Source organism: Chiloscyllium plagiosum, unplaced genomic scaffold (assembly GCF_037043375.1).
Source record: "Chiloscyllium plagiosum isolate Xiang-an unplaced genomic scaffold, Cpla_swu_hap1 HiC_scaffold_15, whole genome shotgun sequence".
NCBI classification, from domain to species: domain Eukaryota; kingdom Metazoa; phylum Chordata; class Chondrichthyes; order Orectolobiformes; family Hemiscylliidae; genus Chiloscyllium; species Chiloscyllium plagiosum.
Genome location: NW_028270153.1, coordinates 57,961,190 through 57,972,939, shown reverse-complemented (window position 1 = coordinate 57,972,939; position 11,750 = coordinate 57,961,190). Strand labels below are relative to the sequence as shown.

The window sequence follows — 11,750 nt, the reverse complement described above, 5'->3', positions numbered from 1 at the left end:
GTTCCACGAAACTAATCGTGGGAACACCCCGCAGTCCCATCAGTGTTTAAGACGGTCATATTGAGCTGCCGAGTCTGAACTTACATCAAAAATGTATTATTTAATCACATATGTGAAACTGCACTTCCAGTGTTAAGTCCTCAGTGTTTTCCAGTGTTATGTTTAAATGCCAGATTTCTGGCATTGATACGGGTTTCCAAAGCCGTTTAATTAAAATACCTAGGACAGAACCACAACATACCCAGTTATTATTAGCTGTAACGGGTGCTAGGCAAAGGCAGTTAAAATACTCCCAGCTGCATTGTGGCAGTTTTCATCACAAAACTGTGCTAGCGTATGTGATCTCACGCTTACAAAATCAATGGCGTAGGGAAAGTTACCTCCCAGTGACCTTTCCAAAAAAAAGTGATGTGGCCATCCATCCGGATCGCAGCCCGAGACCACATTTGAAGAACAAGGTTTGAAAAAAGAGGAATGAGCAACAGCTGCAAGGCATTGGGCAAGTTCACATTCTATTTAGATTTGGAGGATGTTTTGCTCGAGAGTGTGAAAGCATTTGTCAAGGACAGAATCATAACAATCTCCGGAAACCGAGCTGAGATTACTGAAGAGGAGAATGGGATGATCAGATGCAACTACCGGGGGTTTTCTAAGAAATTCTGCCTCCCCCAAGGTACAGACCCAAGTACTTTGAAGCTTACAACACCTGATGGGAACACTCTGGTTGTAGAACTTGCGTACCGCGGTCTTCCTGTTCCCAAATTGGATGCTTCCATGCTGAAGAATTTATTTGATGCCAACCGTTCTCATTCTACAGGCACTCCGTTCCCTAACTCATTGAACAGGATGCAAGCTCAGGTCGGGTCTGCCTTGTCAATGTCCAATCAGGCGCCAACCTGTGTTTCTAACATGAAAATGATCCCCACAAGGTCTAGCGTTTTAGTCGCGCCGAGTACCACAACAGCGGCTGTGAAACCCATTCGCCAAGTCTCATTCTGCCACGGTGACCCATCCGTCTCCCTGTACGAGGAGCCACGCAATTCGCTGTCGGCTGTCAACAACAGGCGCCGCTCTTTCATCAGGATGGCCCCCGATCAGATGCAGCAGCGCCGATACTACGAGCCGCTGCAAAACGTCCCCTCAACGTACAGCGCGGCGATCCAGCATCTCTATCCCAACGCTTCATCCCAACTCCAGGCAACCATGAATGCAAGTCATTGGAGAAATGTTGGTCAAAGTAAAGTCTAAGCCCCGACCAGCCGGATACTCGTCTTTACAAGGCTGCAGTGCACATCCCCTCGTGTTTCGGATGGGCCGAAGAAATAAGCTTTTTTTTTGTCTTTTAACATTCCAGCCTCTGACTGAAACAACTGTTTCAGTTCGGAAGACGGTGAGCACCCAATATCCACCCGGAAGTCGCCGATCAAATTGTTAGTATTGGATCTGCATTCTGAACTGGAAACGTTTTTCTTCCACCATATGCAACAGTTCAATAAAATTAAGCCTGGACATTTTGTTGCCGTTGTACAGATCCATTCGTACATTTATCTGAAATAGTATGTTTTAATGAACCGTGGCTTTCTTTTAGTACTCTGTATGATTCTTGAAGAAATACTTTTGTATTCTTGGGAAATTCTAAAGTCAAGGTTCAAAATATTCCAGGATTAATTATTGTTCATGAAAAAAGAAATTGACTATTTGATCAAGTTGTTGTAAATTTCTGGTATATCTACCGAACAAAGCCGAATAATTTCCAATACAGTGTAGACATGTTTTTAAATGGCATGATAATTACTGGTAAATTAATTGCTGGTAAGTTAATTATGTGGAAATTAATTATATGGTAATCAATTTTTGTATTGCATACAGTTCTGTACACCGCTTTACAGGAAGGATGTGGAAGCTTTGGAAAGGGTGCAGAGGAGATTAACTAGGATGTTGCCTGGTATGGAGGGAAGGTCGTACGACGAATGGCTGAAGGGACTTGAGGCTGTTTTCATAGCAAGAAGAAGTTTGAGAGGTGACTTAATTGAGACATATAAGATAATCAGAGGATTAGATAGGATGGACAATGAGAGCCTTTTTCCTCAGATGATGATGGCTAGCATGAGTGGACACAGCTTTAAATTGAGGGGTGATAGTTATAGGACAGATGTCAGAGGTAGTTTCTTTACTCAGAGAGTAGTAGGGGTGTGGAACACACTGCCTGCAACAGTAGTAGACTCACCAACTTTAATGGCGTTTAAATTGTCATTGGATAAACATGTGGACAGAATGGAATAGTGTAGGTTAGATAGGCTTCAGATTGGTTCCACAGGTTAACGCAGCATCGAGGGCTGAAGGGCTTGTGTTGTGCTATAATGTTCTATGTTCTATGATTTTCAATTTCACTGATATTTTTTACCAGAAATTAATTACATGACAGCTTTATAAATGTTTAGAAAGGTGGTCAGCTTACAAGGCAAAAGGGTATGAGGCATTGCAGAGCAGCATGAAATGAAGAGGGGTCAGAAAGGTACAGAATGTACAAACCAACAACAAATAAGGTCAAAGGAGGAAAAAGGGATAACAGCCAAAATTAATGTCTCTTTACTTTAATGCGCATAATATTTAAATGAAAAAAGTGAATGATTCTACAAGCAGAGGTTAATGGGTAGGAGCCATAATTACAAACAAAATCAAACCTGATAACTAAACAGATGGGGTTATGTGACTTTTTGAAAGGGCAGACAAGAAGGAAAGGGTGGCGGGGTAATTTTGTTAGTAGGGGTTTGAGTGTATGATTGCAAGAAATTACCTTAAATAGGAAAATGTAGAATGTATACATATGGAGGTGAGAAATAAGGGATATAGAGAAAAAGAGGAGGAACTGGTCTGCTGGGCTGCTCAGAGAAGATATTCTATAGTACAGAGATTAAACAAGATAGTAGTATAAAGGAAAGGCAGTACTGTGTGATCAACCATAGGTAAATTTACTCTTAATGTAGTTTGGGAAAGTCAAATTGGCAAAAGTTGCCTTAAGAAAAAATACATAGCATACAGTGCATAATGGGGTACAGTCAATGGGGCGGCACGGTGGCTCAGTAGTTAGCACAGCTCCCTCACAGTACCAGGTACCCGGGTTCAATTCCCGCCTCGGGCAACTGTCTGTGTGAAGTTTCCACATTTTCCCCGTGTCTGCATGGCTTTCCTCTGGGTGCTCTGGTTTCCTCCCACAGTCCAAAGATGTGCAGGTTAGGTGAATTGGCCATGCTAAATTGCCCGTAGTGTTAGGTACATTAGTCAGGGGTGAATGTAGGGGAATGCGTCTGGGTGGGTTGCTCTTCGGAAGGTCGGTGTGGACTTGTTGGCCAAAGGGCCTGCTTCCACACCGTAGGGAATCTAATCTAATCTAAACAGTCAGAGCAGTTTCTGAGAGAATAAAGTAGACCCAAACAGAGTTCAAACTATCTTGGATCTGATAATGTGTGATGAGACAGGTTTCATCAATGACATCAGTCTAAAAGATCCCCTAGGAAATGATGACGGTAAAGTGCTAGAATTCGGTATTCAGTTTCAGAAACTTCAGATAGAAACAATTTTGTTAAACATAAACAAAGGTAATAACAAAGTATGTGGGCAGAATTGGTTGGATTGGACTGGGAAAGGAGTTTAGTAGAAAAGACAGTAGATGAACAATAGCAAACTTTTAAGAAAATAATTTGTAACACAGAAAATATATCCCAGTGAGGAAGAAGGATTCTGGGATGGGGAGAAACCAAATGTGGTTAACCAAAAAAGTTAAGAATTGTCTCAAGTTGAAAGAAAAAAAACATGCAGTGTTGTAAATATAAGTGATAAACAAGAGAACAGGAACATTTAAAAAACAAGAGACAGCCAAAAAAGAGAAAACATAAGCCTGTGGGGAAACTAGCAACTAATGTAAAATTGGACAGTAAGAAATTCCTTCATTATATAAAATAAAAGAGAGGGGCCAAAGTGATCATAGACTCCTCATCTCCTTAAGGGATAACCTTGTAGAGGTTTATACAATCATGAGGAGCACAAATAAGATGAATAGCAAAGATCTTTTCCCTAGGATAGGGGAGTTCAGAATTAGAGAGCATAATTTTAAGGTGAGAGGAGAAAGATTTAAAAGGGAGCTGAAGGGTAACTTTTTCACACAGGTGTTGGCTCATATATGGAATGAATCACCAGAGGAAGTGATAGGTGCAGGTGCAGTTGCAACATTAGAAGTAGTACCACAAAGTTTACTAATTTGGTTCCAGGATGAGAGTATTCTTTGAAGTTCTGAAGACAGAGAAGTGATATCATTGATACAAACTGGAGTTCACAGGAACTTGACAGGGTAGACGCTGAGCTATTTTCTCTAATTGGGTAAATGTCGAAAATGGAATCTAGACTTAGAACAAGGGAATGATTATGTAGGACTAAAATAAGGAGAAATTTCTTCACTCAAAATGTTGCAAATCTTTGGAATTTCCTGTGCTAGATGATTATGGATACTTGGTTAATGAATTATATTTAAGCATGAGGTAGACATATGATTTGCTCTTTCAGGGAATCAGGAGATATGGGGACTGAATGTGAAAGTGAAAGTGACACCGAAGATCAGTCATTAACATATTGAATGGTGGAGCAAGCACCATTTCGTATGTTGATAAATTCCCATAGAAAATCTGTCAGCATGTGCAACTGTGTTGAACAGCTTGGGCTATTCATTCACCACAAACCCCTTGCATTTTAAATATTTCTCAACTGTAGGTGTGTTTCAAAACTTATTGGTGGGCTTATATTACTGTAATTTGTGTGTTTGCAAGAGATGAAGCAGTTAATGTGGTGCATTAATACTATGTGGTAAGGAGGTTTGAACAGATCAGCAGCAATTTTTGGTTAGTTTGCTTTGAGTTATAGTACTGTTTGGTATCTATGAGATGATTGGTCAATGGAGCATACTCCTTGATGGGGAAGCTGTTTTTCTAGCCCGGGAATCAGAAGAATTGGAACAAATATGGAACTTGTCATTCTTTTGTCATAGCAGGGATGCTATCAGAATCCAGGTAAGCTCGAATGAGTGAGTATTCTGACAGTGAGCAAACAGGCTACAGATGTAGCCTGGTCAAACCATGAGTTGGATGCATGTCCTTGAGCACAAAGTGTCCTTGCTGCAGCATTGCAATGATAGTTGTACACTGAAGTGCAGACAAATCCTGTAAGTGGATTGAACAAGTGCCTTGAGGCTTCACACAAGCGGGAATGTAATTGATGTGAATGTCCGTGCATGTGGATGTGTATAACTAGAGTATACCCAAAATGTAAGTGCCTAGTGCCCAGATTGAACTCGTGAAACCCATTCTGTTTTCTGTTTCCATGTTGAATTTTCTTGGTGGCCAGTTTGTATAACAGTAGATTGGTAAGCTTGCAACCCACAGTGAACTGGGCATTTAACATGGCACTTAACAAGCAATAATGAGTGTCAATTGGGATCTCATTTCTCCTTGGGGAGCCTTCTCACCATATCACTTGAGAAAAGCTAACATGATGTTTGCAAGGTGTTGGCAGAGTAAGACACTACAGCCAGAGCTCCTCTTCTCACCAGTTCTCTTTCCTTTTGCTCTTTTATCTTCGTTACAAAAGTTTTTCTTTTCCCCTCCGCACAAACTTTTTAACTTCTGAAATAACTTTACCTGGAGATTGGATGCAAGATGAAGGAAGATGGGTTTGCAGGCCGAGTCCCAGAGCAGAGAGCATAGCAAGCACAGGATGAGTCCGGAAGCAGGGAACAGAGCAAGTGAAGGCTGAGTCTCGGAGCACAGTGCAGAACATGTGCAGGCTGAGTCCTGGAGTGGGGAACAGAGCAAGTGCAGGCTGAGTCTGGCAGCAGGGAGTAGAGCACGTGCAGGCCGAGTCTGGGAGTGGAGAGTTAAGTGCAGGCTGAGTCCTGGACCGGGGAGCAGAGCACATGCAGGTCGAGTCCTGGAGCGGGGAGCAGAGCACATGCAGGTCGAGTCCTGGAGCGGGGAGCAGCACACGTGCAGGCCGAGTCTGGGAGCAGGGAGCAGAGCACGTGCAGGCCGAGTCTGGGAGTGGAGAGTTGAACAAGTGCAGGCTGAGTCCTGGACCGGGGAGCAGAGCACATGCAGGTCGAGTCCTGGAACAGAGAGCAGAGCACGTGCAGGTCGAGTCCTGGAGCGGGGAGCAGCACACGTGTAAGCTGAGAGCAGGGAGCAGGGAGCAGAGCACGTGCAGGTCGAGTCTGGGAGCAGGGAGCTGAGCAAACACAGGCTGAGTCCCGGAGCAGGGAGCAGAGCCAGTGCCGGCTGAGTCCCGGAGCAGGGAACAGAGCAAGCACAGGCCGAGTCTGGGAGCAGGGAGCTGAGCAAACACAGGCCGAGTCCTGGAGCAGGGAACAGGGCAAGCACAGGCCGAGTCTGGGAGCAGGGAGCTGAGCAAACACAGGCCGAGTCCTGGAGCAGGGAACAGGGCAAGCACAGGCCGAGTCTGGGAGCAGGGAGCTGAGCAAGCACAGGCCGAGTCCTGGAGCAGGGAGCAGAGGCAGTGCCGGCCGAGTCCCGGAGTAGGGAACAGAGCAAACACAGGCCGAGTCCTGGAGCAGGGAACAGAGCAAGCACAGGCCGAATCTGGGAGCAGGGAGCTGAGCAAGCACAGGCCGAGTCCTGGAGCAGGGAGCAGAGCAAGTGCAGGCTGAGTCTTGGAGCAAAGAGCAGGGCACGCACAGGCTGAGTCTCAGACCGGGGAGCAGAGCAAGCGTAGGTCGAGTCCTGGAGCAGGGAGCAGAGCAAGTGCAGGCAGAGTCTCAGAGTGGGTAGCAGAGCAAACATGGGCCGAGTCCTGGAGCAGGGAGCAGAGTGAGTGCGGGCACAGTCCCGGAGCGATGAACAGAGTGAGCACGGGCAGAGTCCTGGAGTGAGAGTCAGAGCAAATACGGGCCAAGTCTGGGAGCAGGGAGCAGATAAAGATGGGCCGAGTCCCAGAGCGTAGAGCACAGCAAGCACAGGCTGAGTTGTGGGCCAGAGCCCGAAATGGGAGCAGAGCGAGTGCAGGCTGGCCAGGGGGATGAGTCCTGGAGGGAAGTCCAAGACAGAGGGGGGGCCTCAAGTTCTGAAGCCTGGTGGGCACAGACTCAGTAGAAATGGACTATAACTTGAGTACTTTAAAGACACTTTTTATTCTCATTCTGGTCTTTTAAACTCTGTACTCCAATGCAAGACTATTTAGTTTTCTACTATTTCAATTCTGTGACAACACTTCAAATAACTATATCTAGGCACACAGTACCAAAGATAATGCCAGCAAGCAACACTACAAAATGTTCACTGCACTCATTCGAGTGCATGTGACAATAAAGGCTATTCTATTCTATTCAATGTTGCAATGGGCTTTACCAAATACCTTACCCAATTCTACCAGTCATTTCTCCTTAGCCCACATCATTCAGAGCCTGGTAAGATTTTGCTGTAAGCGTTCTTTTCAAACAAGAGATTGTAATTTGAGTAACTTTGAGGAGAATGCCAAAACTAAATGTAAAATGTCTGGATATAATTCCCCACTGACATTCTGTGAAGCTGTACCTTATGATCAAAACTGATGTAATTATCTGGACATGGTTTATGTCCTTCCCAAAGAAAAAAATGCCAGGGTATGGCCTTGTCACTCTAGCTTTCTTTTAAAAGTAAGACCAGGTTTAAAGTCTTCTCAAAGCAAAAGGCTCAGGATTTGTAAATTGAAAATCTTTGCACAATATTTTAAAAATTATAGACAAAATGTATTTAAAAATGACTGATTAAATGCATATCAAGTATAGGCAGACTTGGATACATTCAAATAACAAGATGATCAAAAGTTATACAATAAAATTTGAAGGATTATGCTGCAAAAAATTTACTTGGAGATTCCTAACACAGAACCTACCTTTGAACTATCTTTGGCCAAAAGGTTTAATCAATCATTTCTTCTAAATATGTTTTGTTTAGAGTTCATTCCAAATGACTTTGGAAGTTGAAGGCATGTACTGTAACTTTAAGAAGGAATGAGTACTGTTCTGCACTGAGAACTAACAAGAGCAGTCTCAGAGTGCACTGGAAAATTGAAAATATGTAACGTTTGGCTGTGAAATAGATACCTAAGTTGGTTGCTGTTTTGACAACAATTTGAATGTAACCAATCAGTTTTCATTATGCCCCAGGATACTAAAACCCAATTGAGTTTAAATTTTTTATATCCCCAACATCGAACCAATGAGAGGTTCTGATGTTGGGGATATAAAAAAAGGTTTGAAAACCAGACAGAGCAACTGCTATTGAAACACTCTCTATCAAAGGTACCTCTTCATATGAAACATATTTGCAGTAAAACAAAGAAGACAACCCAGGGAGACATTCAGCCAGATGAAGAAAGATACTGACAACAACAGCTGCTGTCTGGTTTTGAAATTAATTTGATGAAATTTTAGTAAGTGTTTGATTAGAATAGTATATTGTTACAGCGTTAGAGGCAGATAATAAGCAGTTAAGAGAAATGGTGGTTTAGAGTTGTGAATAGTTGTTGTTTCATGTTCGCTTTTAATGTTAAAGAATAAATTGATATTATTTTCTGTAAATAGTGGAAATTGGGAGTTCTCTGTCACTCATATTTTAACAGATTACAAGACAATGTGAGCTTTTCTTTCGGTGTTTGGTTAAATTAACAGAAGAGTAACACATGGCTCAAATGAAACAGGCAGCAGTAACACAGAAATAGAGGACTCGATGGTGATGGCAATGTGAGACCACTCAGACATAACCCCTTATGATTTGTTGTTTAAAGAATGGAGGAAAATGAAATTCATATTAAAAGATGTAGACAATGAGGAAAAAGTTTTGGTTTATCTTTCATTACCTTCTCAGAGTCACAGAAAAAAAAATCTTTCAGTCCAATTCCTCCATGCTAACCAGGTATTCTAAATTAATCTGGTCCCATTTACCAACATTTGGTCCATATGTCTCTAAATCCTTCCTATTCATGTACTCATCCAGATGTCTTTTAAATGATGTAATTGTATCAGCCTCCACCATTTCCTCTGGCAGATCATTCCATACATGCATTGTCCTCATTTCCCAAGAGAAGGTTAAGTTTTGCTCCTTCTTTCGATGATACATCCATATACTGATTAAGAAAATATTCTTGTACACGCTTAACAAATTCCTCTCCATCCAAACTCTTCACACTATGGTAGTCCCAGTCTATGTTAGGAAAGTTAAAATCCCCTACTATTACAACCCTAAATTCATATGGATAGCTGAGATCTCCTTACAAATTTGCTTCTCAATTTCCCACTGACTACTGGGGTGGCCTATACTACAATCCCAATAATGTGATCATCCATTTCTCAGTTCCACCCAAATAACTGATCCCCAGGAATATTGTTCCTAAATATTGCTTTAATATTATTTGTAATCAAAAACGCCACTCTCCAATGTCTCTTGCCCTCCCCTTCCTATCCTTCCTATAGCATTTATAGGCTTGAACATTAAGTTGCCTGTCCTGCCCTTCCCTCAAACATGTTTCTGTAACAGCTATGATATCCCAGTCCCATGTTCCCAATCATGCATTGAGTTCATCTGCCTTACCTGGAAGGCCTTTTGCATTGAAATAAATTGTCATTCTTACCTCATTCTCTGCTTTGCTCTTGCCTGCCTTGACTATTTGACTTGCTTCTCCTCAACTATGTCATGCTCAGTCTTATCTCTTTCCTTACTATTTCTTAGGTTTCCCCCAGCCCCCTTTTACTCGTTAAAGCCTCCTGAGTAGCAGTAGCGAATCTCCCTGTCAGGGTATTGGTCCTCTTCCAATTCATGTGCAATACATCCTTCTTCAACAGGTCACTTCTGTCCCAAAAGAGATTCCAATTATCCAAAAATGTGACCCTGCCCTGTGCTCCAGCTCCTCAGTCATGCATTCATCTGCTCTGTCCTCCTATTCCTGGTCTCACCTGCACTTGGCACTGGGAACAATTCAGATATTACTACCCTTGAGGATCTACTTTTTAACCTCCTGCTTGCCACTCTCCCCTTTGAAAATTCTGCATCCTCTCCAAGACATCCCTGATCCTGGCACCAGGGATGCAAACACATGTTTTGATTTGTTCAAAAATTATCTGTATTTCTCTAATTGCTTTATTTGAAGAAAAGAAGGAAATATTAGCAAGTGTTAAACTGCTGATGGGTTAATATGATTAAGCGACTGAGCAAATATAAAGAGAGATCAGGAGGTTCTGGTAAAGACCTGGATTCATGTCACATCAATTCTAGAGGTACGTCAGAACATCTCTGAAGAAGTTGCTTTGTAAATATCTAAAGGCAATATTGGGTGCATTAGGAGTTGCATTGGTTAAAAGAAAATCAAAGCAACTTGGGGTGAAGAGTTAGTGTCTGGTCCATATACTAAGGACAAAGAAAACTAAGAACTAAGAGAAATTTGAAACAAGACAGAAAGCATAAATGTAAAATAAAACAATGCACCTTAAAGCATATCCAACATTTTGATAGTATTGCTATTGTATTGGTGAATAACCATTGTTAGCTTTTATTCCCACTTTCCCTAGTCCATTGACTTTACTCTGGATATTAATAACCAAAGGCAGGTCTAACAATGGAATATACCCAGTTTTTTTATTAAAGCCAAGTACGCTACAAACAAAATTGCAAACTATCTTATCCATACAATGTTTACAATCACATGTGAATCCTTTTACGTTAACCTGTCTGAGGATCAGATCAGAACAGGTGATCAGCCTGATCCATCTCAACTTCTAGCTGTTGATCAGATGACCTTTTCCACAAGCTAGATAATTATGCTGTGAAACAAGGGTTTTTAAAAATACTCTTTCTGTACAAAGAAGCTGTGCATTCTACCAGATACATTGTCCATCTCCAATTTATTCCGTTTGATCACCAGCAAACATGACAGTCTGTAGATTTCCATGCTATTTTGATCAATTAACTGGTGAGGACTGTTCGTGTCTCCTTGGAAAGAGGCTTATAGAGTCATAGAGATATACAGCGCCGAAACAGACCCTTCGGTCCAACTCATCCATGCCGACCAGCTATCCCAAGCTAATCTAATCCCATTTGCCAGCACTTGAAGCATACATAAGGCCCAGGCAGCTAAGAACAGATCAGGCCTTGGAGGAATATTGGGAGAGTAGGACCAATCTTAAAGAAGGAATTAAGTGGGCTAAAAGGGGTCATGAAATAACTTTAGCGAGCAGAATTAAGGAGAATCCCAAGGCCTTTTATTCATATATAAGAAGAAAGAGGGTAACTAGAGAAGGTGTTGGCCCACTAAAGGAAAAGGAAGGAAGGTTGTGTGCTAAACCTGAGAAAAATGGGTGAGATTCTCAATGATTACTTTGCATCAGTTTTCACTGAGGAGAGGGACATGATGAAAGTTGAGATTAGAGATAGAAGTTTGTTTACTCTGACATAAGAAGGGAAGACGTGTTGGGTAGGCTAAAGGATATTAAGGTGGACAAATCTCCAGGATCATCCCAGATTGCCGAGGGAGGCAAGATATCTTTGCAGCACCCTTAAACACAGGTGAAGTGCCAGAGGACTGGAAGGTTGCTCATGTTGTCCCCTGTACAAGAAGGGTAGTAGGGATATTCCAGGTAACTACAGACCACTGAGCCTGACATCAGTGGTGGAAAAGTTGTTGGAAAAGGTACTGAGGGATAAAATCTATTTATATTT

At 42.2% G+C, this 11,750-nt stretch overlaps 1 protein-coding gene across 1 annotated transcript; it reads left to right on the top strand.

Annotated features, from left to right (window-relative positions):
* Window positions 1–306: 306 nt before the first annotated feature.
* Window positions 307–1,772, top strand: LOC148147665 (uncharacterized). The gene is made up of 2 exons (XM_087994616.1): window positions 307–673; window positions 818–1,772. The coding sequence occupies exons 1-2, from the start codon at window positions 475–477 to the stop codon at window positions 1,246–1,248; spliced, it is 630 nt and encodes a 209-aa protein (XP_087850742.1). The 5' UTR covers window positions 307–474; the 3' UTR covers window positions 1,249–1,772.
* Window positions 1,773–11,750: the final 9,978 nt, after the last annotated feature.